We start from the raw sequence: 27,916 nt of genomic DNA, 5'->3' as shown, positions 1-27,916 counted from the left end.
ACAGTTCAGTGTCTAAAATGAACAAATCATGCAGTCCAGTGTCTTGACTGTACAAATCATACAGTTCAGTGTCTAAACTGTACAGTCATACAGTCCAGTGTCTGAACTGTACAAATCATACAGTCCAGTGTCTAAACTGTACAAATAATACAGCCCAGTGTCTAAACTGTACAAATCACACAGGCCAGTGTCTGAACTGTACAAATCATACAATCCAGTGTCTAAACTGTACAAATCATACAGTCCAGTGTCTAAAATAAACAAATCATACAGTCCAGTGTCTTGACTGTACAAATCATACAGTCCAGTGTCTAGAATGTACAAATCACACAATCCAGTGTCTAAAATGAACAAATAATACAGTCCAGTGTCTAAACTGTACAAATCATACAGTCCAGTGTCTTGACTACAAATCATACAGTTCATTGTCTAAACTGTACAAATCATACAGTCCAGTGTCTAAACTGTACAAATCACACAGTCCAGTGTCTAAACTGTACAAATCATACAGTCCAGTGTCTAAAATGAACAAATCATACAGTCCAGTGTCTTGACTGTACAAATCATACAGTCCAGTGTCTTGACTGTACAAATCATACAGTCCAGTATCTAAACTGTACAAATCATACAGTCCAGTGTCTAAACTGTACAAATCATACAGTCCAGAGGAGATTTGGTTTAGATATGTTTCACTGTACATGTATATCTTTATTAGTCATTATTTAAGGGTGGACTAGATTTGCAAGAGTTTATGCCTTTAGTTTTAAATGGTATTCAACCTGGAGTACATGAAATACGTCTGACCTGTCTGACCTGATGGGCAAAATTAGAGCTGGGCCGGCTTCTAAAGCATCAGTAGAGGACCCATATATGACAAAATCAAATTTGATCTGTTGCAATTGATGTAATACACAGGACTTTTAAATTATCTTAGGATCTGCAATGTAGAAAATGTTTTTATGAACTATTTGGTTCATATTGATTGTTTGTGTGTAATGAAAAGGCTTTTATTTGTTTTTCAATTTGTTCTTCATTTATTGTCTGTTTGTTGTTCCAGTCAATCCAGACATTGTTTTATCCTTGGATTTCTTCTCTTATGGACTGTTTAGTATTGAACCGTTTGGTGTTACTACTTGTTCTCTTTACATAGAAAGATTAGGGGTCAAATAGGCTTCCAAGAATAAAAGTTCTGGACCTTTTGAAATTATACGAAATTCACCCAAGAGATGATAACAATCTAAAGAAAAATACAGAAGGAATAAAAAACAAAGTAATCATAATCCTTTTGACAGAAAAGCAGAAAGGTGAATGTGAACTTGTAAAAAAATCCTAATGAAAACATTTATTGCTAAAACTCAAAGTAATTTTAACCTGACTTCAGAAGAACAATGGATAGTGTACTTAAAATTAGTCATTTGCATACAGACAACACTTCAACCATGGTAACTTAACTAGCATCTTGGTATGGTTAACTCTTAGTTTTATTGTTTTGTAACTTGAACGAAAAGTACTGATCAATGAAAGGATTGCATGTTTAGGTCAGAACATTTAACCACGCATTTAACCTCAGCAATTATGGAGAGATGCAGTTAACAAGAAAATAGGGTTTTTATCAGAAAAAGGTAATGATGACATTAGACCATATTTTAACAAATTATTTTATAAATTGGCGTAAATGAAAATTAGGTGTTTAGTAAAAAAGCATTTACGCAATTATTAACACCAATGATTTCGTAAGGTTGACTAAAAGCAAGAACGATATTATCTTGTAATAGAGGCCTTTGATCATTTGAATATAGATTAGCTAACCACTTGCCCATTATAGAAGAACTGATGTTTTACCGATTTATGACTTCCGATGTTATGAAGGCTATGGACCATTAATTGGTTGTACAGAGTTTCAGCATAATGAGCAGGCTAACAGAAGATTTTTACTGTTGCTTCATATTTAATTACTGGTCTTCTTAATAGTCATGCATAAAAGTAGGACACAGTTTTTAAAGTACTTTACCAATCACACATAATCTGAATTGAATATTGATATTTTCTATTCTGTATATTGATTATTGTCATTTTGATTATACTTTTAATTGTTGAGTTATCTTTCTTTGTTATTGTTTTAGGATATATATATATATATATATATATTTAATTTTTTAAAAAATCTGCTGAACAAAATATATACTTGTAGGTGGTAACATGATTTCAGGTTAAACTGATCCTAGAAAAAATCGAAAACCTTTCTAAACAAGACACTTATAGAAGTCCCTGTATTTGAGTTTAAATGTATTTTCAACCTGAATAAACCATACACATGTCTAAACCAAACACCTACCTAAACCAAACACATGTCTAAACCAAACACCTACCTAAACCAAACAACTACCTAAACCAAACACTGTCTAAACCAAACTCCTGCCTAAACCAAACACCTACCTCAACCAAACACCCCCTAAACCAAACATCTACCTAAACCAAACTCCTGCCTAAACCAAACATTTACCTGAACCAAACATCTACCTAAACCAAACACCTCCCTAAACCAAACATCTACCTAACCCAAATATCTGTCTAAACCAAAATACCTACCTAAATCAAACATCTGGCTAAACCAAACACCTGTCTAAACCAAACAAATTTTACAGTTTAAAAGAGTGTTTGATTTAGACAGGTTTCACTGTACCTCAAAGCAACATAATTAATATAGTGATGTTTGATCCTAAGGACTTGGGTTATCATGTCTATGTTCATGAGGCCTTGTTCATAGCCAATTTTCCCTATTGATTGTCAAACCTAAAAAGTTCTGATAATCAAACAATTTGCCATAACATGTGCTTGGCTTGGATCCCATATGACATAAAACTTAGGGTTCCTACATCCATGACTTAATTAGATATAATAGACCCATGAAAAGATCTAAATTGTTCATCCAGAATATAGTTATATTACATATTTACTCTGAAAGAATTATTGTTTTTGATACCACTTTTTGTGCTTTTTGATGTTTTTGCCTAATTATAAATTTAGATTCCAAGAAAAATGAATTTTTTTAATGAAAACTTAGAGGCTTTATTTAAATCCATGAGTTTTTAAATTCCTTACCATAAAAGATACTACTGGTATGCATGTGTGATACCAGCATTATATTAGAATGGTCTAAAGATATATTGTATAAGATGCTGGTAGTTTGTAAGAAATTTCAGAATCTTTGCTGCGTAAATAATCAAGAACCTTATATAAGGCAACTAATTATAATCCTAAATTTTTCCATTGATGCAAAAATGAAAATTTGATTTGTATATTGTTTAGACAGATTTTCAAAATTTAATTGAGCGAGAAAAAATCCCCTTAAGCCCATGTTGTATCAAATGTTTGAATAAATAATAACAATACAAAATCTGGTTGATTACCAACAAAATAGCAAAACATGTTCCCTGAACATCTGAGAAAATTGAGCCATTGGCAAATTGTCGCAGAAATATGGAAGGAATCTGATCATCTTCAATTAGAGCTCTTCCCCGTCGGGATTCTAGGGAAATGCTAAAATAAGTGCCGACTTCAGAGCTTGCGGCAGGTGTAAGACAATGATTGTCTAAACCGGTGTATTCTTTTCTATAATTTGATCGATTGACAGACTTTGACAAATTATCTTACACATTGTTTCATTTCAAGTTGTAATTTCAGGGTGATGGATATGGGCTTCAATTTTCAGTTAGATTTTTTTATGTTGTTAAAAAACTTAAAGGAGTAATGATTTGATAATTGTTACAAAGGATATGTTTAGAACAAAAGCACTTTATCTGTTTTATGATGTCATTGTATTTTTTCCAAAAACTGCTAATTATTTTATTTGCTCAAAGATATCTGAAACTTATTTTTCAGATAGTTTTATTTTTTCTCTTATAATCATATTTTTGCCCATGGTGAATAAAGTCTTATTTGAAAGTTATTTTAAATTTTATATTCTCAAATATGATCATGGAATTTCAGTTCAATGTGCGTAATTATTTATTTCTCTAGAGGGGTACTACATGTAGTATATTATTTGCATATATTTTTATTGAAAGCTTTTGAGAAATAATTCTCTAAATACACTTTTTAGCTCAATTTAGTGTCACATAAAAATATTTTTTTCATGCAATTCAATCAGCAGTGGTCTAGTTTTATTTGACCTTTAACCTGCTATAAGAATTATGCACCACTAGCCCTCGTGATTCTCCTTGTCACTTATGAATACATCTGCAATGCGTTTTACCTTCTGGAATAAATAAGGCCCATGAAAGCTTTTCTGGGACAATGAGTCACAAGAGGCTTCTTGGTGTTTTATGATAATTGTAATGACTTTAGATACAAACGTCTTAGAAATTTACTGTCAATTTTCCATTAGGAAAATCACCAGGTAGCTTGTCACGGACAAAAGAAGGATGTGTACCTGGAATCAATTACTATCGTCACCGAAGACACTTTTTTATCGAGGAATCTCTTCTTAATATTATGACAATCAATCATTATAAAATGGGCTTTGCATATTTAGCCATACAAAGGATACAAAGTCTTAAATTTCTATTGAATATAAATTTGATCATTAAATAAAATTTACCGTTATTTAAGAAATTTCTTTTGTTCTAAAAATTTGAATTTATATAAGATGAACTAACTCACAGTGGGTTAATTTGAAGTTTAATTCAATTATGCTAATATTTCCCATAGTCAAAATGTCTTAGCGGAAACATTAAATGCCGTCTTTGTTGGGAATTTTCATGGCACTGTATCAAGCTGTGCTGATAGATAGTAAGAAAATATCAAAGACGGTGGAAACAATATAGATTATTTCATCGATATTGTAAATTGCAAAATTTCTCCATGCAGGAGTCCCTTAGTCTTTTTACTAATATTTCCGCCGTACTCTATACTCAGTTGTCTGCCTTTGCATATATTTAAATACGAATAAAGTAAAACATTCATTCCTGTAGGGAGCAGGTGTTATGACTGTATGCATGGCAATCTTGGCATATTGTCTGGCAATTGCATGCTCAGTTTCAACTTTTGACTTAAAATAATAGGATGCCATCTTTTTTTCCTGCTTTTTTGACACATAAGGTTTAGTGGCACAGTTTAAAGTAATACTGAAGGTTTTATGAAGACATTGATAAAATGTAAATTTAAGTTGTAAGGAAGACTGTAGGGAATAGAAACATCTATTTTGCAGTGAGGGGGCAACTACTGGTACTTGTTTTTGCTTGACGGGGAGCCTACCCAACTCACCTTGCAGGAAACACATTTGTTACTGTGAGGGAGAAACTAATTGATTTAGGGAGAAATAATTGGGCAAATATTTAGGTTCATAAAAATAATTAAGAATGAAAATTCAATTATTTCTATGAATTTTAATTTTTTAAAAAAAATAATTTGGTAATAAATGTTTTTTTTCATATCCCTAGATTATAATTAAACATTAAATTTTTTTTAATTAATACCAAATTGTAGCTTTCTGACTACAGGGAAGTTGATGATGCTCCTTATTTAGCTTTTGATTTCTCCGTTTTACTCTCTTTTTTGCTTTAAGGAGGTAGACCTAAAGTAAGGGACATAACTCTTGAAGTCAGTGATATGTTTGTATCATATTCAATTTAACCAAAGCCTCTCAAGCTTTCGTTTGAAGCTGAATAAAATGAATCCAAGTTAATTAGATGCTTACATAAGATTGATGTAAAATGCTAAATACAAATTTTTAAGAGTTATGTCCCTTACCATAGGTCTACCTCCTTAAGCTTTAAAAGTTTTGTTATTATCCAGATTTTATCTCCATATACATGATATATGTCTTTCATGCTAAAATCATGCAAGGTTTCAAAAAGTATATATTTTTGCCAGACATTTTTTATTATTCAAAACACCCAACTGTAGTAGGGGCTGTAAAAAAAGCAATTATGATTTAACACCGTTCTTTCAGGGGTTAAAAATTAAGTGGTGATCTTAGGTCTAGAACATTTGATTTCTAACCTAGGACTAGTAAAATTTCATTTACCTAAGTACAGGACCTTCAACTTAATTGTCACTTTTTTGAAGACTTGGTTTTCCTTAAATGGATCATGATTTTAAACTGGAAAAAGTCCAGGGCCTTTCAGTCTTGAAGTAGATTTGGCTGTTCACTTTAGTATTAAGCATTATTCTTAGCTTGAACTGTACATTTTTTATCCCATAAATAGTTGTCCTAGTGTTTGTTTTCAGCCTATTCTTTTTTAAGACAATTTTATCCAGCATCCGGGTCTTCTTATTCTCAGTGTAGAAGAACTTAGCAATAAATTCGCTACCAGATATTAATTAGTATCCTAATGTTAAGTACTTAAAGTAATTTCTAACATCACAAATTTTTAGAATAGTACTTAAGAATGAAAACTATCAAATTAATAGGAATTTCCTAAAATTGTATGTATCATGTTTTTTATCCATTCTTATTACAGTGGAGTTACATCATAAAATTGAACACACAATGAACCATCATTGATGTTTTTAAAACATTCCCTGCAATAATAGAACAATGAACTTACTAATAAAAAGGAAAATAAAATTCACAACTCAATAAAGTTTCTCTTTTCCGATAAAATCTTTGATAAGATTAACGGAATTTAGATTTGACTTTTGTGAATACTGTATTTAAAAGTTAAGGCAATAGTTTTGCTCAATCGAGGCGTCAACTAGTAAAAGATGTCACTATTGATTTGAATCAATCGGGCGTTTCTTATTATACAATTACTATTCAGCGTGACTTTTAATTTGGATGACGATGACAGAATTTTCAGGATTAGGTCTTTCATCTCGGCAAATAAGATTATTGTTTTAATTATTTATTCTTGTCTTCTTCTTGTTCTTTGTTTATTTTCATCTTCCTTGCTTTGAGTTGAATATTATTAACAAAATCTTCTTGTTTCTTTGCTTTTGATGAAATCTTCAGAAACATACTATAATCTTTAAGATTTTACTTTCGAAAAAGCTTATTTTTGACAATTAAGACTGGTTGTCCAAGCAAAAACCAGGCATTGGGTGGCACATGACAAATTCAGTATAAAAAAAAATCATCCATTTCATTCATAAATGCATCCTTTCTTGAAAGTAAATGTTAGTTTTTGATTAATTGCAATGATTGAAGAGAAATAAGTTAAATAGAAAGCATTTAAATTCATTGGAAAGGGGAGATAACTCTTTCATTTTTTGCAAAATTTAGTTGCTTTCTTAGGGAACTTCAATATCATTTTCTGAGCCATTCATCGTCGAGGTAAAAAAAATCTTTTTAATATTTGACATGCATGTGATATGAATATTACATTGGCACAAAGAATTCTGTGGGATAAAATTTACTATGTGCCATCCATATCATAGGAAATGCCTGATTTCTACATGGATAGTCTCTTAATCCATGTATTGAATTGAATAAACTTGTTTTAAAAGAATATCTGGAGAAAAAATATAATGAAAAAGTTTTGCTTCATCAAACATATTTAAAAAAAAAATATTATTGACTTACTTTGACAAAATATCATGAAATTCCTTGTCCCTAAAATTGGGAAAATACATGTTTTTACTTTTTTGTATAAAACTGAAACTTTAGCATTTCTCAATGACCTCTTCCTAAATTGGGAAAATACATTCCTTTTTGCTTAAAAATGAGGCTTTCTTATTGCAGAAATGATTATTTTCTAGTTAAACAAGCAATAAAATATTAAACAGACCATCCAAATAGTGATGTTGTATTCATTTACACAATTAAACAAGTTTGTGGACTTTTCCTTTGAACTTTTGGACAATTTGTCATTTTCCTTTCCAGAGTTATTGCTGAGACAGTCTGGTATCATTTTAACAAATTATTACACCGCAAAATATCCCTCTTTAATTATTAAAAATGATGAAATTGAGACCTCCCTTATGACAAAATCAATTCCCAAATGCTTGCAATCACTATTTTCCCAAGTAGAAAAACAAATTAAGGGGGTCCATGAGACTCAATTACAAGAGTGTGTAAGACCTTTTAACCTCCACGACACTCAATCTTTTTATTCAATGAATAATTTACACCACACGTCAAAGAAAACTACAATCCTTGTCCCAATTAACTAAGCCAGTGATCGCCCATTTTTATACATTTTAGACAAATACGATAATTGACAATGGAAAAATGAGATGTTATTAAAATTTTCAGATTTAATGATGGTCCTGTCAAAGACAATACTGACAACATCTTAATTCATTTTTGGTCGTGTGTTGTCTTTTCAAATAATTCAATGGCTTAAGATTGATCTAGTGTCTTAATGATGTCATATGAATCTTCTTTTTTAAATTGTCTTTTGCTTTTAGCTGAATTTTATGTCATTTTGTTATTTTTTTAATGGTTTGAGTACATAACTTGTCTGTATTTCTCGAACAAAGTTATTAAATTACTTTTCAAGATTTTTAGCTGGTTGAACGGTGTAAGTATATTGTTATAAATATTTTTTTTTTTCATTGTATAATTCCAGAAAAGTGGATGCACTTTCTGCAAATGGACCTTGGAAAATTGCTTAAATGTCCAGTAAGATGAGATAGCAGTAGCAGAATATAAGACTTCTGAAAAACAAAATTATTGACCATAGATATGGTCCCTACAGGACATATTAGGTAGCTTGTGGGGGGGTACACCTGTATTGCATTAAAATCACAAAATTGCTCTATTGTAGGCAGCCAGTTCAAAAGCATACCTGTTAACCCTACCACATTAGGGGGAACTCCAGAAAAATCATTGAAAAATTTTAAATCTCCCACATAGAAATGTAAGGTTTTTGGTTAAAATGACTATATTGTGAAAAATAACAAAATGTTTTTACAGCAAAAAAATTGCTTTCTGATTAAAATCTTCCCACGTGAGACAGTGTTAACAGGTATGTTAAGGGTCAAGACAGACAACCAAAGACTACAACTTCCTGTTGTGCCCTGTCCATACATGCTGTTTATTATTACGTCTGCTTTTTTGTAGGAAGCCAATACTTAAAGGTAAAGACAGAACCAAAGACAACAACTTCCTGTTGTGGGCCCATCATACAGAATAATCACCACAAGGTGAACAGCCCATCTCACTATGGTGACAGACGTTATGTCAGTGGAAGTGACCATACACCATCTTCCCCATCTGGTTCCGTATGTTCTTCATCGTCCAGTAAATCATCATCAAGCCTTTCTCCATGTGGTAAAGAGGGGGCTTCCTACCAGGTTCCCCCAGAAACAGCATGCACCTACATGAACAGATCAATAGACAGGTAAGAACTCAAATATTCAAGAAAGGAGTCCTGGGTCTCCCATTCCCCTATGATCGAAAAGATGAGTTGATTATTTATTAAAAACTGTAAATCACAGTAGATGGCCCCCTTAGATCAGTCAGCAAGCTCCCCTTCTGGGAAAATCTGGATTCATCACTGATCTGATATGAAGAATATGCTAATGAAATTATTACCATCACAGCTGTAGATGAGATGAGTTAGGTTGTGTCATCTTTGTACACTGATGAAAGATTTTTGTCATTGGCAATGGCAGAGTCAGAAATACTGTCCTGAATGCAAAAAAAAAGATTTGTTATTGATAGTAAGAATTGGCTTAAATTCAGGAAAATTTAAATCATCCGTTAAGTATGCAACAACAGGCCTAGTTGTATTTTACATTGAATTTGAACCCTTTCCATGTTTAGCCTGATACATGTACAGTTATAATTTCATTCGGTTGAAGTATTGAATTAGAATGAAATTATTTGCATCATTTGTGTAGGGGTGGTCGTTATGGTTTTACCCGTTCTTATATTTTCCTGCTCAAAATATTTTGGGTTTTTTGGTAGGCTTTCGTTCATATATTTCATTCAGCACAACGACATCCTACTGATCAGTTTGGTTAAATTTTATATGTTTTTTTAACTATATGTGGCTAAGTGTTTTATTTTGAAAATTTTATGTATTATATGTTATGATAAATTACACGTCACAGCATCTTTGTAGTGCCGCTATTTTATCATGACCTTACTCATATTTCTTTTACAGATCCTAGGTTAATTGGTGTCTAGTTTAAAGCATTTTTTTTTGTCCGTTGTTTGTGTAATACACAATGATGAGGGTTTGTTACCAGGGGATGTTTTATAATGCCCTCTGATGTATGTATTAAGATTTCCTGCCTGTATGTCTGTTTGTTGATATTTCACTTCAAGTGCAAGTGTTATAATTTTCTGCTTTGTGAGTTAGTACCTTAAAAATTTGGCTCAGAGTTTCAATGTAGTGCAAAGCAACATTCTTGTTCTGCAATATATGAAATAATGGCCAGTGGACTTTAAATCACTATCAATCTATCAATCAAACCATCAAGATTATGCACTTTGATAATGACTCTTTACTTACTGTAATAAAATTATCAAAAAGTCCTGAAATTTCAAAATGGTAACAAAATTATACAGGGAGGGACATGCTAAACAAGTAGTGTAAACTGTGAGATTTCTTGCTGTATTTCAGACAGTTTTAAATTTGCAATTTTCCTCCAAATTATATTATGTTCTTCAAAGAAAAGAACAGTTTAACAGCTCTTACTGCCAAAATAGCCCCCCAAAAAATCCATGAAAAATTTCATTGTTTATAGTATTCTGATGTTAGTCATTTTCTCATTCTTGAATTGACCAACACAGCTTATTTTACTATCAAGACTCTTAAAATGTATTTTCTAACAATATAATAAATTTACCGCAGGTCATAGGAACGAAAAAAATGCTTTTGATCAACAATGATCTTTTACTTGATTTTTACATTACATTTTCAAATATTTGCTGTAACAAACTCATTTTGTATATAATACTGTAATGTTGTGATGAGAAAGCAGACTCAATTCTTCTGAAGATGTTGCTGAGTTCTTAATTGTTGTCAACACATGATCGAAACTTTTAATGAAGAAGAAAATGTCTGTAATCTTCTATTCAATGAAACCCTTGTCGCATCTTTGATCAATAAAGTCATATTGTGTTTGAAGATTTTAAATTGGGACATCATTTTGACACTCAACATGCAATTTACCTTTTATCATTTTCGTTGTCAAGTTATGCTTTTTGTTGTCATGGCAACACATCAATGAAGGATTGTCAGTTTCAGATATAAATTTGATGTCACATTGGTTAAAGGATGTCATATCTCATCTTGAATTTGTCATACCTGGTTTACTTGTCGAGAAACGAATGTGGACATTGCATGTTTGTTCATCGTTAATAAGTAGCAACTTTCTTAATGGCTACAAGCTTATGGCGACAAAATAAAACTTAATGGAAAAAACTTTGAAACAACTTTCTAAATTATTAGGTGTAGTTTTTTAAGTCATTAAGGATAATTTATTACCCAAATATTATTTAATGTTAAACATCGATTGTTTTCATCACCATAAGGTGATAAATTGTTTTTTAATGGACGTCTAAGACCTTTATGTTTTTAATCAATGCTTTTATAACTAATTTTTTTCTAATTTACTCTATCATTTAAAGATGCTGAAATTTTCTGTAGGATTTTGGTATGACGGTTGAAAATAAATGAAACTATATGATACTATTTTTTACTCAAAACTTCTAACTTAACAAAGCATGAAATTAATTCTTTATTATCTTTACTTCAAACACATTTAGAACTTTAAAGTTTTGAAACATTTGATGAGAGGTGAACAATAGCATTTCAAAGAAAATCCATTTAGAGTGTATTTTTGAAATCTTATCTACTGGCAGTCGTTTTAAGACTTAAAAAAAATATGAACATTTCAGGACATTTTCTATCAAATAAATTAAACAATGATAAAATTATGCACCAAATCTTATCAGAGTTTATAGACACTCAAAGATTATAATTTTTATTTATAATTTTCATGAGAGAGTCTTTTGACTGTCATGATGATGGGGGTTTTTACGGTCTTGACTATCCTTACGGATCTCGCACGACCACCCCTTACAGGGATTGTGTTAGTAGATGCCAGTTAGTAGTAGAAGGTAGCAGAGCCTAGCCGAAGAACTCAGTCAGAGTATGTCTAACTAGCAGCAGTGCTGCTGTGTTGATGCTCTGGCCTACTCCCAGACCCAACATGGGTCTGAGAGCATTTCCCCACTCTAACTATTTGGGGGTAAGTCAACGTGTAGAGTTTTTTACTGTCATATAACAAACTCTTACCCAACGTGGGTCTGAGAGCGTTTCCCCACTCTAACTATTTGGGGGTAAGTCAATGTGTAGAGTTTTTTTACTGTCATATAACAAACTCTTCAATATACCAGTGCTTCATGTCAGTTTGCTGTATTTTGATTGGTTAAATATGAGAGTGATAATCTGCTCTATCACATGTCACCGAAGTTGATAGTTCTTTTTTTAATCTATTTCCCTCTTTTGAAAATGGAACATTCCATATAATAAAGTAAAATACAAATAGCTGAGATGTTGATTAAACAGTTTTTTATCCCTTGAAAATACATTGTCAAACTCGGCTACACCTCTGGGCGACAATGATTTTCTTGAGGGTAACAAACTGCTCTATCACCTTCTTAGCTATATGTTATTTATTATATAAAGACATTTGTATTAACACAAATGTGAAATAGAAATTTTTATGTTTGGTTTTCATTCAATAAAACTATTTTCATCTTTTTAATTTTTTTACAGATAGGATGCATATGAATAAGTTTAGGAGTTATTTTCATGGAAGCTATAAAGAAATATAATACAAAACAAACATTTTCTGAATTACTCTATGACTTTTCTTGCAGAATTCCAAGACCAAACTCTGCCCCACAGAAAGGTTATATCACACCTGATACACCGAGCAATTATTGCCGCTTAATGTCAACAACATATGCTCACCATCTTTTCAAACAAGAATTTTATGATCGAAGCTATGACATTACTAGGAATCATGGGTATTCACAATTGCCTTCATCTCAGCCAACGGGAATCAAGCAGGAGCCAAGGGAATTTACTTTTGACAATGGTATGATATATTATACATGCAGTGTTACTTGTATTCCAAATGTTTCATAACTTTACTCAACAAATCACTTTGTCAATCTGCCTGTCTTTCTATTCATTTATACTTACTGGTATTTTGTGGGGGGTATCTCTACTCTCTATAAATGGATCAAATTCAGTTTTTGGTATGTTACTTTATATATATTGGGCTTAATATGTTAGAGATTTTGGTTGTTGTTAGAGGCTTCCAGCTTTTTCTTGAAATTGCCATATGTGAGTCGTGGTATACTAAGCATGTCAACTTATGTGACTTCATGTTTTATTTTATTCTATTCTTCCATTTATTGTAGGATTTCCATGCCCATATGACAATGCAATGAGATTTTTCTGTCATGAATCTCCAGAATCTTCATATCTTGACAGAATCAGAGAAAAGCATAGGGGATTTGAGGGTGAGTACCACTGTGTTCAGAAGCCTGCATTGTAGAAACTGTTACTGTAACTGTTTTGAGAGTATCCACAGAAATGCTTTTTTTTTTGGTGTTTTGATTTTTTTGCTTAAATAGGTGATTTCCACTGTAAATCACATTTATAGAAAGTCTTTTCAATTAATTGATGCAGGCGGTACCATTAAAAACTGGCTTCTTGTGTTAATATTAATTCTGGGATATAAATTCTTTTTTCTAGTTTTAAAAAAAGTAGCATTAATTATTTCAAGAAAAAACAAGATTTTATTAGGCTGGTTTAGAAGGCTTGAAAATACATAAAATGTAGATGGGTCTAATGGCTGCATTTTGTCTGCAATCTGAATTTTCTGCACTTGTTACATTGAATCTTTTTAAGATTTGATCATTGGAGCCCAAGGTGCTTGTATTTTTTTCTATTGGGTGCTATTTAGCCTTAAAGATATTGCAAGATTTCTTTAATCAGATTATTTCTTGCTATTTTATTGGAGATTGTATTCATGTAGAGTTTTTCTATCCCCACGGCTCGAAATAAATGCATCTCTTTGAATTTGTATGCCACTCGCATCACTAACAAACATTGCTCTTGACAAAAAGGGTGTTTGATTAGCTAATTTAAATAAGAATAAAATAAAACATAATCAAGATCCAGTTAGATGTCTTATTTAAGCAGAGTCAGGAGACTTTATCTAGTAATAGTTTCCTAATCATAGGCATCCCTAGCAGAAAAATCAAGTCTAATTAACTCCCCAGCGAAAAGTCTTGGCTGATCAAATTCAATTAGAATTAACACCATCTTCTACGTTTGGGATCAAAAACTCTTCGGCATCCCTGTACATAAATCCAATTTGTAATTAAGTTGACCACTAGAAGAATTTTTAGTTGATCTTTTAAGAATAATGAGACCTAAATCCCATTTGATGAAAAAATCTTGGAAGCTATTGATGTGCTAGAATTGTTGACATCTCGTTGCAAATGGGTATTATCAGATAGTCAGAGGTCAGCTGAGTTTTTTTGAGAGGTTTCATCTTGCTTTTTGGATTATCTATTTGTCAATGAAATAGATGGTCATAAACTGAAGAGGTTTTCAACTGGAGCTCTATCATTGTGCATATACATGTATTATAGTACATTGGGGTAGATGTACATGTAGAAAAATACAATTTCTTAGAATCGCATGGTACAGGTTCATATTACATTAAATGCTATAATTTAATGAGATTTAAAAGGATTAAGTTTCTAAAGTAGGCAAACCAGTCTTACAGACCACCTGTATTTTGCAATTACCTACAATAAAAGATTATGATAAAAATATGCTTGTGTAGTGGTTTTTTGTTGAAATCATCCTGTATATAATGACCACCTGTCTTATGAGACATTGATTTTGCTCTTTAAAAACAGGTTTGACCATAGATATTTTCTTATTAAAGGTGACAGTGCATGATTAGGCAAACTGATGGTAAATACATCTGAAGAAAACTCCAAAAGTAATATTATCAAAACATGACTCTCTATAACTGTTAATATCAACTATAGCATTTCTCTAATGGGATAATCGAGATATAGTTATCATGAACTGTAAAACCTGTTCTAACCAAATACCTGGTTGATTGATGATATTGTTTTCTTAAGGCAGCTGTTTGGTTTACACAGGTTGAAAATATGCTGAAACTGAGATAAAGGGACTTATTTAAGGGACTAAACCTGAACAAATCATTGGAATGTTTGTATTCACCATTTTACATCAATCTCATGTAAGCATCAAGGTAACTTGGACTTAATTCATTCTATTTCTAATGAAAATGACAAAAAACACAAGAAAAAAAAAAACATTAGGGTACATGAATTTTAACTGAGAAAGGTTGTGTAGTGTTAAACAAACCACACATCTTTTTTTATAATTTTGCCTAAGTATTCTACTCAGTATAAAACCTTGGAAAAATTCTTTTGAACGCATTTTTTTTCTTTTATCGCAATTCAAAGAGGATAAACTATTGCATCATATACCCTTCCCCATTTATACATGTCAGTGTTTCTATTTTTGGCAAACAATATTTCATGAATAATGCATAAAATGTTACAACTATGATCAGCTGATTTTTGTCAGCCTTTACTTTATCTTTTCGTGTTTGAATAAAGCTTTATTGACAAAGAATTAGTGATAATTTTTCTGACGATAATGAAAATGTCATCGGTGGAGCACAGAAAAATGATGTACAAAGTTTATAATTATTTTCCATATTCGTTCAGATTATTTTTATGATAGGCAAACTGTTTTTATCTGATACAGCTACAATTTATCTCTAGAACATGTTGTGTAATTTTCTCCCATGTTCCGTCTATCATTGAGGATGTTGTTGTCCAATAAAAAGCTCTATTGTTTATCGGCAGACTTCCTATTGAAAGTTGTTATTCATTTTTAAATATGGTTATGAAGTTTTTTTCTAGTTTACTGTTGATTTATTAATGTCAACTTATTATAATTATTTTCTGAGTTAGAAATAATTGAATATAAGGCATTTTTATATCATTATGAAAGATAGCTGAGTTATTATTTACTAAATGAAATATAGTTATAAAAGAAGTGCCATTGATAATTATTTTTATCATTTTTTGAATAATGTTAAAGGCAGAAAAACAATGAATCAGATTTAGAACTTTTGTAAATGACTTACAACACACCTACAGGCAAAACATTAAGTTTTAGATTTAGTTGAATACAACTCAAAAGTTTGAGTTAAGAGTTCAAGGTGGATTTTGATTTTTGAGTTGATATTTGAGTTTAAGTTGAACTTTAAGTGAGTTTATTGTGCATGTATTTCAAATTATTTTTATAACTTAGCTTATACCAATTATGAGTACCAGGTAGAGTTTGAGTTAAAGTTTGAGTTAAATTTCTATTTTAATTTTTATTTTTAACTCACACATGAACTCTATAGTTTTTTTCCACATTTTGCCACACTTAGGTTAGGAAATTGCAGAAATAAGTCTATGCAGTGTAGTTTAATTCTCCTGAAAAGATATTTCCCAACCATATTTTTGCTATCAATAAATACATTTAAGTCAATTTTTCCTCTACTCTCCAAACTTCCTTTAATTCTTTTATTGGTCCTAAAAATATATGGACTTAGCATACCTGTTAAACCTTGCTTAATAGGGGAGGGAAGACCTATAAAATCAATGAAAAATTTATAGAATCTTCCACATACACATGTAAGCTTTGTATGAGGTTTTTGGCTAAAATTACTATATTTTCTGTGAAAAGTTCTAAAAAATTGAATTTTTACATCAAAAACCTACTTTTACTTAAAAATCTCCCAAATGAGACAGTGTCAATGGAGGAGAATCTCTTACCAGAACTGTTCCAAAGGGTAACAGGTATGATATGGACTTAGTTTTCACCCTCTGCATAATTCTTAGGTGGTCCTGTACTTATTCAGCGATAAAATTTATACTTGATTCCAATATCTGCATATTGTCTTCATGATATTGAACCTAGATTGATCCAAGTGTAAAATGACAACTAATATCTGCACCCAATACCTGCATTTAAGATTGTGAAATGAATTTGCGACAACTTGATCGATTTGGGCTGTAAAAGAACTGTGGAGAACTGTATTTATTTCACCTGGTCATTGATAAAAATGTCAATAAAACCTAATTGATTTGAACTGCATCAGTCCAATTACTTTCTAATATTTCCCGATCGTCTGCGTCTTTTATTCTTTGGCGATCTTGGATTGATAGCCATTTTAGCTATTGAATCACTAGTATCGTTGTGGATCAAAGAAACTTCCGCTGTACTTTCAGCCTTTTGTATTCGATTGTAATAACATTGTGTTAGCTGGCGTAATTAATTTTTGATTATCAGAGTTAATAGTCTTATTAATGCTATCGGTGTTTTCACCGCGAAAATGGTAACCATTGTTCATTTTCTTAAATTAGACCACTATTCTGTTCAGGATTGAACATTTGCAATATAATGACCATCATTTTGTATAATTTTGACAAAATCATATATTCTAAATCACTGGAATTTGAATTTCTATTCTCTGAAAATGGTCGTTATTTTCGTAATGGTTGAATTTTACTTGAATACACAAAATAAATGCTTTTCTAATACACCTATAATTCTTACATTTGTCTCCGAGCTTAAAACTAAATTTTCTTTAATTATATGAAACGAGGTAATTATTGAAACAAAAGACACAATACTCCACAATAGAGGCTGCTGGTTGACAACATTCATAACATTTCCGATCAGAAAAAAAATCATAAATTATATTCATTAATACTGATATGCATTACAGGCCAATAGCATCCAAAACATAAACAATGTCAACAAAATATTGCGTAATTTCAATTTTTCTCTTGTGGAATTTTTTAAAATCTGAATATGCTGATGAAAATATTTTGTCTGTACCACAAAAGTTTATGATACCTCAAAAGTTTCTTTAAGGAGGTAGACCTAGGGTAAGGGACATAACTCTTGAAATCAGTGATATGTTGGTATCTTATTCAATTTCACCAAAGCCGTTCAAGTTTTCCCTTGAAACAGAATGAAATAAGTCCAAGTTATTTTGATGCTTATACAAGATTAATGTAAAATGGTGAATACAAATGTTCCAATGATTTGTAAGTGTTGTATCCCTTACCCTAGGACTACCTCCTTAATCTCAAATGTAATTTTAGAGATTTTTTTTAGAAGGAATAAAATACTCCAAAGCAAGTTTTAAGTAGTTGAATGCACAAACTTTTGATTGATATATCATGGTATAACAGTGTTCATTTCTGTCTGTGAATTGATATAATACATGATGTATATATAAATGATCTGAGGGTTTTTTTTATACTTTTTAGTGGAATTTATATCTATGTTTAACACTTCATGATTTTTTTTAGATCAGTAAGACTTTCCAAGCCAAAATTAAAAACAAAGCTAAGTGGGTTAAATTGTGCCTAAGTCCAGTTATCTAGTGTAATATTGAAACAATAGATGCATTTTGATATTTTTTTTTTATTATTTATTCATATTTTGTAAGCAAACACCCACCTTTTGATTATTAATCCATACCTATCAACTTTTGAACCTTTAAAACAGAGCATGTGATTCTCCCCTTTTACACAGTCTTCTATAGGAGACTTGGTACTGGCATTTCAAAAAAATGGTTGGTTAAGTCTAGGTTTACATCATGCTAAACTTCCCTCTTCTATTACGGCATTGGTAATTAAAAAGCATTTGCATGCTATTGTCATAATCGGTAAATCAGCGGTCACATCAGCACAAAGTACAATTTACAAAAACAATCAGACAAATATTTAAGTCCCTTATATCAATTTAAATGTACTAAAGTTTTTCAAACCATGGTGAACCAAACACCTGTCTAAACTGAAAAAATTCTAGTCCAAAGGGGTTTGGTTTAGTATATTGTATGAATTTCAAGGTTATGAGTTAAAAGGTCATATCTAAAGACTGACACATTATTAAATATTATTCCTCGTATTTTTTATATCAAAAACATAACACTGATAAAAATCAACGTTTGTTGACTATCAAGAGCAGTTCAGCGCTATATTGACAGAAACAATACATTTAGCATTCAGTTCTTGTATCCTCGACCCTATTTGTCAGATTTAACAAGCACACTCCCTGCGGAGAACATATTCAATATTTCTTATTTCATTAGGGCATGGGATCAACTTTGTTATTAATTGAGCATCATGAAGTGTGGAAAATCGTATTTAAAAATGCAGAGGACAAACATCGAATCTCCCAAGGGTAGTGGTCTTTGATTTGAAGTTAATTTCATTGTTGATCAAATCAGTATTTATTAGGAAATAGTTGTTGACTTATTAGGCCCAACACAGTTTAATAGCTAATTGAGTAGAGATGTTAAATTTCATGGATGTTAAATAAAATATTTTTTTCTTTTTATTCAATAACCTTGTTGATAATTTTGTCAAGCTGTTATGAATATTAAATGAGAAATTGTTCAATTTCTAAAGTAATTTGGCTTTATTAGCAAATGTTGTATTTTCAATGATTTGAGTTTAATTCAAGCCTTTAAAGATATGATTGTGAACTATGAACTAATGGCTCAAATAATAATAATAAAATATATATTCTGTTCATAGAAATTGTTAAAAAAAATTGTAATTCTTTATTTTTGGTACAAAAAAAAAATGTACTATTATAATCTTTGTATCTTAAATAATCTTAATGATAGGAACCATATGTAAGTTCAAGCTTGGTCTTATCTTCACCCTATTTTTGAGTAGATATAAGTTATTTTTATATCATAATTCTGTAGTATATATATACATTATTTCATATAAGTCTGACTTAATATTCCTTACCTTTTTTTTAATTTGATGTTTACCAAACAAATTATTATGATTTTGAAAAATAGACATTTAGTTCTGCTTTCCTGGATTGTCATGCCTTTCAGAGCTTAGTTGTTTAAACTTAATGACGACCTTTTGGTGTTTCTTGAAAGTATTTATTATTTTGGATCTAGGTTGTGTTACATTTCTCCGTGTCCATTCATTTTCCATTGTCCTGGAAATACAAAAAGACAGATTTTTTTTGCTGATTAAGCACTATTGAATCAACAACCTTTTTCCTTTTATTTATCAACAAATAAGTAATATGGCATATTATACAAGATTATGTTCGTCTAAATATGATTGCTTTGCATTGATAAGGTTTCAGCCTAATATAATATGGTACAATCAGTTTTTGTCCACTACTCTCTTTATTGAATTCACAACTATTACGGAAGCCTATGATGGCAAGAATGACCATGTTAAAGATAATAATAAATGATTAAAGCTTACTCTTTGACAATAAAAACTGATACCGAACAACGATGGCTTCCAATGATGATTTAGGGTGCGTTTGATTACTTGTTTCAAGTTGATATTTGTCGTTAGTCCAATCATTTGAAACCATTGAAATGAAAATAGAAACAACACAATCTAATCATCATTTTGATGCTCCATCTTTAGTGAGGACTGTCATAAAATCCTAGAAATTCGACTCTGAACAGAGTATTGGACTAATTAAGCTCTTTGTAACCATGCACTGGATAATTAGCATTATCTGAAGTCATTCTTCGAACATGCTTTGAAAATGAGATACGAATGGGTTTATTTATTAGCATGTTAATCCACATCATTTGAAATTCTGAAAAAAAAAAAAAACGTTAAAATTTCAGGAGCGTATCAATGTGTTTTATTCAGTAACACAATACTGCTTTTCTTTTGTCTTAATTAAGGGGTTCTGTCTTAAAATTATGGTTGTAGTAATTTAAATTTGATATTTTTGTTTGTAGCTTGATAGTTTTTTGGGGGGTAAAGTGTTCATTTACTTCATTGTCTTCGCCAGATTTTCAAACAGGGTGTTTACAGGTTATGAAAGTTGAATATAGAAACCAAAACAGAAAAAAGGTGTTACTCTAACAAGATTTATAAGTTTAAGATAGAGTCCGTGTTGATGAACCTGAAAATGTATAAAATTATGTTGGAAAGACAAATGAAACTAGTGCTATTTTGTGTCAGCTACTTGTAAACTCAAAGGTTTTTAATTTCCTCCTGTTAGAAGCTGAGCTATCAGTGAAATTAAACAGAGTCTTAATCATAACTGCCTTACCTTTTCTGCTCTAAGAATAGGTAGAGCTAGAAATACCAGAACAGAAATCACAGCCTATTTTTGATTTTGGAGCTGTCCCTTTTCCAACATGCAGTTTTCCCCTACCATTTTGTACTAGTGTAGAGTATGATTGAGGCAAATTTAGATAACCATTTGGATCTATATCTGCACATTTGTCAATGGAGATTGGATTAAAGAATTTTAAGGTCTTGAAACATTTGTTTTTTGGAGATTGCATTAAAAAAATTCAAGGTCATGAAACATTTGTTTTTGAAATATTAGTTTGTATATTTAAATGAAATGAATTCCACCAACATATAGTTGTGTAAGATCTGTCAATTTTTGTGAAAATATAAAAATAAGGAAGTTGCACCTCATGGTTCATGTTGAAGACATTGGAGTTATGGCCTTTTTAATTAGTTGATGACTGTAAAGTTATGTCCCTTTGTGCTTGTCTATTTCTTTTTTTACTATAAATTATTGTTGTTTTATTGTAGGACTTGATATGAAAGCAGAATTCTACAGAGATTTTTACTTTGACCGTTACCATAGAGATGGACCCCACCCGACCTATCAAAGACGCGGTTCACTACAGCTGTGGCAGTTTCTTGTGGCCTTACTGGATGATCCAGCTAACTCATCCTTTATAGCATGGACAGGACGTGGATTGGAATTCAAGTTGATTGAACCAGAAGAGGTAAATAAAATAGATGGATGTAATGGTTTGTTTGTCTGTCTGTCAGCATGTCCTACAATTATTCAAAAGTTTTTTTTCAGGAAATGAAAAGAATTTGGGTAGATTGTATATCTTGTTGAAAGGACATTCATATTTGTTATTTCTCATTTTCCTTTTTTGAAATAGGGTAATAGAATTTTAAAACCAAAAAGAGGGTAAGGGAGGGCCATATTTTATGCCTTAGCCCTATCAAATATTTTTGTTAGAGGATTTGTATCAGAGTGTCCTTCTAATACTAAATAAATGATACTCAGCTATTTCAGCTACCTTGAATAATCAACATTTTTATATATGCAACAAGAAAGGCTGAGGGTAGTTCATCATTTGAAACCAACCAGTTGATTATGCTGCATTGCCTTCCTATGGCATGGTAGGAAGGTAATGCAGCATAATTACTAGTGGGTTGTCAACCATGGGGGTAGATTTTCAATTACTTAGTCTCAGCATAAGGTGTTATTATGTAACTTTGCTAAATTGTACTAAATGATACTAAAAAATTGACTAGTTTTTAAAAGAAATAAAAAGTTTTGGGTAAGTTCAATAGTTTTTAACAGTTATTTTGTAATCCTTGTTGTCTTAATGAGTATGCTTCTCCTTTTTCACTACAACTTTCACTTTAATGCACACAGTATTCCACAATAAACCAAGAAATACTGTAACTAATTATTATCAAAGGGAGATAATACTTTTTTTAACTGGTCTTTTTTCATAATGTATTTTTTTACTGTTACAGGTTGCAAGACGCTGGGGTATCCAAAAGAATCGTCCAGCTATGAATTACGACAAATTGAGCAGATCACTTCGCTACTATTACGAGAAAGGCATCATGCAAAAAGTGGCTGGTGAACGCTATGTTTATAAGTTTGTTTGTGATCCAGAAGCCCTTTTCACCATGGCATTCCCTGACAATCACAGACCAATTCTAAAAACTGAGTGCTCAAGAGACGATTATTTTCGTGACTCAAATCATGGATTTGAAAACACGCAGATTGCATTACATTCAGGTCACATGACTAACAGTCACATGCCATCAGTTTATCCATCCTCTAACATGGGGTCAACAAACATGGAGTCACGGTACCATTACATGCAGGATATACCACGTGTTTACAGCTCAGGACCATATATGGAAAACTGTGTATATTGACCCAAGCTCAAGTTTTTGCAGGATAGCACAAGTTAATAGTGACAAACCGGTTAAAAGCTCACTTGTTAGTTAATTTGCTAGACATGCTTACATTTTGTCTTGGTGGAAATATCATGGTTGTCTGTAAAAAAAGGAAATCAGCCAGAAGTACTTTTTTAAAAGTGAAGAGAAAGAGAGCTGACTGGATACACCATGAAAAATAACAGTATAGTGCCATTATACTGTGAAAACAACATTGCATGCTTGAACAAAGTTAGTTAAATTAAGATAAATCATTATTGATAAAAAAAACTGATATATGTCATTCAAAAAAATTAATGGGTATGCACAAATTGTATTGTGCTTGATTAAACATCTCCTCAATCGAAACATGCATTGATTCCATGTCATATTTACACTGTACATTGTAGTTACCTAAAATTACATGTAATGGTAAATCGCATTACATGTAACAGTATATGGTATAAGATGTAACTGTATATTATTTTACATGTAACTATATATCGTATTACATGTAACAGTGTATTGTATTACATGTAATGGTATATCATATCACATGTAACAGTATATTTTATGACATGTAATGGTATATCGTATTACATGTAATGGTATATCATATCACATGTAATGATATATTGTATCTGGCTTATATAATCCTGAAATTCGACAATCTGTCAATAATGAATGTACAAGTCTTTATTGTGTTATGATTTAAAATGTATTTTTGCATTTATATTGTATTTTAGAGTCATGCAGGATTTATTACCTATTCCAGAAATGTGCAAAGTTCACACAAAACAAATCTTCATGAACGGCAAAAACTTTCAAACTTTTTGTTCAGTCAGATTTCATTATCATAATGTAATTCATGGATGCTTTTGAGAAATTTGTATTCGAAAAATGTGTTAGGTTAATGGGGTCATCCCTTTAGACTTACTTCCATTGGTCCACCCCCTCCCAATAATCTGACATCTCATTGGTACAACGCCATGTTAGTTGGACCCCTATTAGTCTGATGTCTTGTTAATCAAAGCCCGCCCTTTCTCATCAGTCTGACACACCTTTTGTCCGACATACTGTTTGTGACATAAAAGTAAAGTGTGCACTTTCTACACTTCAGAAAATGATGGAAATTTATGACTCTTCAAAACCTTAAAATTCCAAATCAAGAATGTGATAGATTATAAAAAAAAATATCCACAATAAATTATTTTTTTAATTGATATCATTGCTGTAAATAAATTACAGGGTGTTTTTTTTTTCAATAAGATATTTTCAGGAAGTTTGCTGTACATATACATATGGAAAATATATTGATTTATGTTTGATTTTCTTGTGTGACAAGAATCATCCTAATTTTTTCCAAGCACTTGTCCACCAGTAATATAAAATCTGTAAGAGTTGTCTTTCTTTGAACAGGTGGATAAGATTTGTGTTTATAATATGTGTATTTTCGTTAATTAAAAATAAAGAACAAGCAAAGCTTTATAATATTCATGTAGATATTTCACCAATGCTGAATGCTTGGACACTGGGGAAAACACATCGATAAATATAATTTCATTTTGTACAGATCATTTAACGTACCATAAGCATCTCATTTCAAGAATTCACATTTTCTAAATTTCTATATAGAATATTAGTTTTTATTTTGCTACACTAGAATACTAATCAAACACACTTTTCAATAAAAGATAAAATCTTCATTGTAATTTTATTTCAGTTAACTTAAAATCTTTGGAATATACAAAGACATATAATACAAACTTGTATTGAATGTCACCGCAATGTTTACAAAAATGCAATTAAGTTTTTACCTGTCTGGAGAAACTTTATCCTTATGTACAGTGAAAGCTTTTGTAACTGAACCCATGATAAACCAAAATCCTGTTTAAACCAGTCTTTTTTTTAAGTATCAGTCTTTATAAAAATCAGGCTGGAGGTGATTCATGCATGTCAAAAACCCACCGAACTCAGTTTTATTTCTTGTTCAGAAATGTTTATAGATCACATAACCAGTCCTAATTATTCATTTGGGGTTGCACTTTTGAGATGAAATTTATATAGATTGTGCATAAAATTAGCACTTTGCAAGAGTTATTGTTCTTGATTTGGTTTGGTTGATTTTAGTGGGAAGTTAAAGTGTCGTTTTCTCAAAAGTACACGCCAACGGTCAATCTAAAAAGTACAGATCTAAATATAGGACTATTGTCACATAAAAATAGAGCATATGTAGACCGAGTAAGCATCGTCTGATCCATTGGTTTTTCTACACCATGAATAACTATGGGCAGTGTCTGAATTTTATATGGACTGGTTCTAAAGTCCTTCCAATATCAGTTTAAGTGTATTGTGAACCTGGGTAAACTGAATACTGCAATCCAAAAGGTTTTGGAATGGACAGGTTTCATCATAGGAGACAAAATGAATATCATTATGTAATCATGAAATCATCTTCACAGTGCCATATAGTAGTTTTAGTATTTATTGTATAGTGAGAGAGATCAATTTATTGTAATTTTTGAAATGTTTTTAATGCTATTTTGTAATTAATAAAATGATTATACTGTAATTAATGAATTGCATATATATACATATTATAATTACATGTAATTAATGAAAATATTATAATTAGTTAATGAAAATATTTTTGTTCAAATTCTCATGTAATTAATAACTTGGATTTTGGTCTTTGGTTACGTGTATTTGAAATGTGTTCAGTATTTTAATAGAATTTTAGTTTTTTCTGTCTAGTCACTTTTTGTGGAGCAAAAGATGGGCTTTATTTGGACTACTCTATTTTTAGCATCTCATAACTTTCAATAATAAAATGTAACTGATATTAAAATATCAAGAATTTTTAACCATCAAATAAACTTTATTTAAAAATAATTTTCAGCCCCCCCCCCCCCCCAATAAAAAAAATATAACTAAAATCAACCATTATTTTGTAAGCAGTTCATTCCTTAAAGAATCAATAAAGACAAAAATGAATTTTTTGATAGTTGTAATTGACTGGGTTGCACCGGTGCAAATCCCCTTATAGAATGGTGAATGCTGAGTCAGTGCACAGGGAAATATTTTCATATTATTTTTCTCAGCAACTATAAATTACAGCCACTAGATATTTGGTACACAACTTCAGTATGGGGTACCGTATCCATCTCGTCACACTTCTACTTGCTGTTTCCAGAAACAAATTTTTGATATTTTAAATACTGAAGTCAAACTATATTGCAAAGAAAAGAAATGGGAGTTTTTTTTAAGTAAGCATAATGGAAGTAAGATTTTGGAACAGCCATAATTAGTTCTTATAAGATAAGTTTCGTCAAAAAGTTAAATGCGTGAATTTTCTGTGGAAAATCACTTTTATTTGTTTCCAAAAATAACAAGATAATTATTTACTGTTTATTAAAAATATTTTGTTAATTTCTAGTCAGAATTTGTTGTACATTTTTTGTAAATTGTGATCTTGTTACTATGACAATACATAATGAATACTGTTGTTGCCATGACAATAAAGAAATTTTGGAATTAGTACTGGTTTGTTTTAAGTGAACATAGAGGCTCTTAGAGAGCCTTATTCCCTCTCCTTGTCAAAAATGCTGTGTTTTACATTCCGAGTACAGTAACTCTTATTAGGATTTGTCATACAACTTAAACTCTTGCGAACTTTTGTTGGCCTTGCTGTGAGGATCATTTCATCAGTTTAAAGTTCATATCTATTACTTTTTTTCAAATTATAATACAAACAACACAAAATCCATCATATTTGGTCTTTCAAGGACAATAACTCTAATGAGTTGTTGTTACACAACTTGAACCCTGCACGGCTGGATTATTTCAACAATATAAAGTTTTTTTCTATTATGGTTTTCAAGTTATATTATGCAGGGATGATGTTTTTCCGTTGAATAGTGGAATCCCGCTATTTCAAATATGGATTTTACTGTTAGGATTCTTTTTTTAATGTATATTAACTTCCAATTTTGCCAATTTCCACTTTGATTGTAGACCTCGTAAAATCATCCGTTATCATGCATAAAAAAGAAAATCAACATTTTTGACCTTCCAAAGGCAATAATCAGTGGTCAAGCTGAGCTGAGAGAATTATATTGGGGAATATTATTTTTACAGTTCCGAACTAACAGTTTAACAGAAGAGTTACTTCCCAGCTTACCCTACCAGTGCTGCTGGTCCATACTCTCCGTTTTCAGTGGAGTTGCTCATTTACTTTTATTACTTTGTATTATTTTGGTTATTTTATGTTCTTTGTTGTGTATGTCTGTTTTCCCTGTCTGGTCTATCCTTGGATTACATTCCGGGTGTGCCGGATGTACATCCCCTTGGAATTGAAAAAATAAAACCTTTTTTGAGCATAAAATCTAGATTTTTACCCACAAAATTTTCTTTAATTCTATTTACGTCCCCCTCCCTAACCTGAGATCCTGTACCTGCTCCTGCATCTTGTGTATGACTTGTAACAAACCATGTTGAAATTGTACAATAATGAAACAGCAAGAGAGAATTGGAATGGACTGCCTATTGGATGAATCTAATAATCTCTTGACAAACCAGCAAACAGCATTGTGTTGAAAAAATATACTTGGTGGTGTGATTAGTTATTATCCAGAAATCAAAAGCATGACTAAGGAAGGATGGACAGACAAGACGTGAGAATATATATACCCTGGACTTGTCGATTTCAAAATCACTGAAAAAACTAGAATCTTCCACATTAAAATGCAAGATTTGTGGTAGGTTTTTGGTTAAAAGGACTGTTTTCTGTGATAAATACTAATTAAATAAATTTTTGCTAAAAACGTTGCTTTTACATAAAAATCAGTGTCAATGGGGGAGAATTTCCTGCATGAACTTTTTTAAAAAAGTTAACAGGTATGCACATGGATAGCAGATGATAAAATTTCCAACAAA

General features: G+C 31.2%; 1 protein-coding gene across 1 annotated transcript in view; it reads left to right on the top strand.

The window, feature by feature from the left end:
• Positions 1 to 25,890, top strand: part of LOC148612760 (ETS translocation variant 1-like) — a 50,310-nt gene extending 24,420 nt beyond the window's left edge. The window contains exons 6-10 of the mRNA XM_088594476.1: positions 9,008 to 9,287; positions 12,785 to 13,005; positions 13,334 to 13,435; positions 21,596 to 21,795; positions 22,568 to 25,890. Of these exons, the coding sequence (XP_088450602.1) occupies positions 9,008 to 9,287; positions 12,785 to 13,005; positions 13,334 to 13,435; positions 21,596 to 21,795; positions 22,568 to 22,981 (1,217 nt within the window). The 3' untranslated portion in view covers positions 22,982 to 25,890. The remainder of the gene's footprint in view (positions 1 to 9,007; positions 9,288 to 12,784; positions 13,006 to 13,333; positions 13,436 to 21,595; positions 21,796 to 22,567) is intronic.
• Positions 25,891 to 27,916: the final 2,026 nt, after the last annotated feature.

Source organism: Perna viridis, chromosome 7 (assembly GCF_037379345.1).
Source record: "Perna viridis isolate PV_CMFRI_1.1 ecotype Kerala chromosome 7, ASM3737934v1, whole genome shotgun sequence".
Lineage (NCBI taxonomy): Eukaryota > Metazoa > Mollusca > Bivalvia > Mytilida > Mytilidae > Perna > Perna viridis.
Note: the sequence above shows the minus strand (reverse complement) of the source record. Positions and strands in the feature narration are given on the sequence as shown.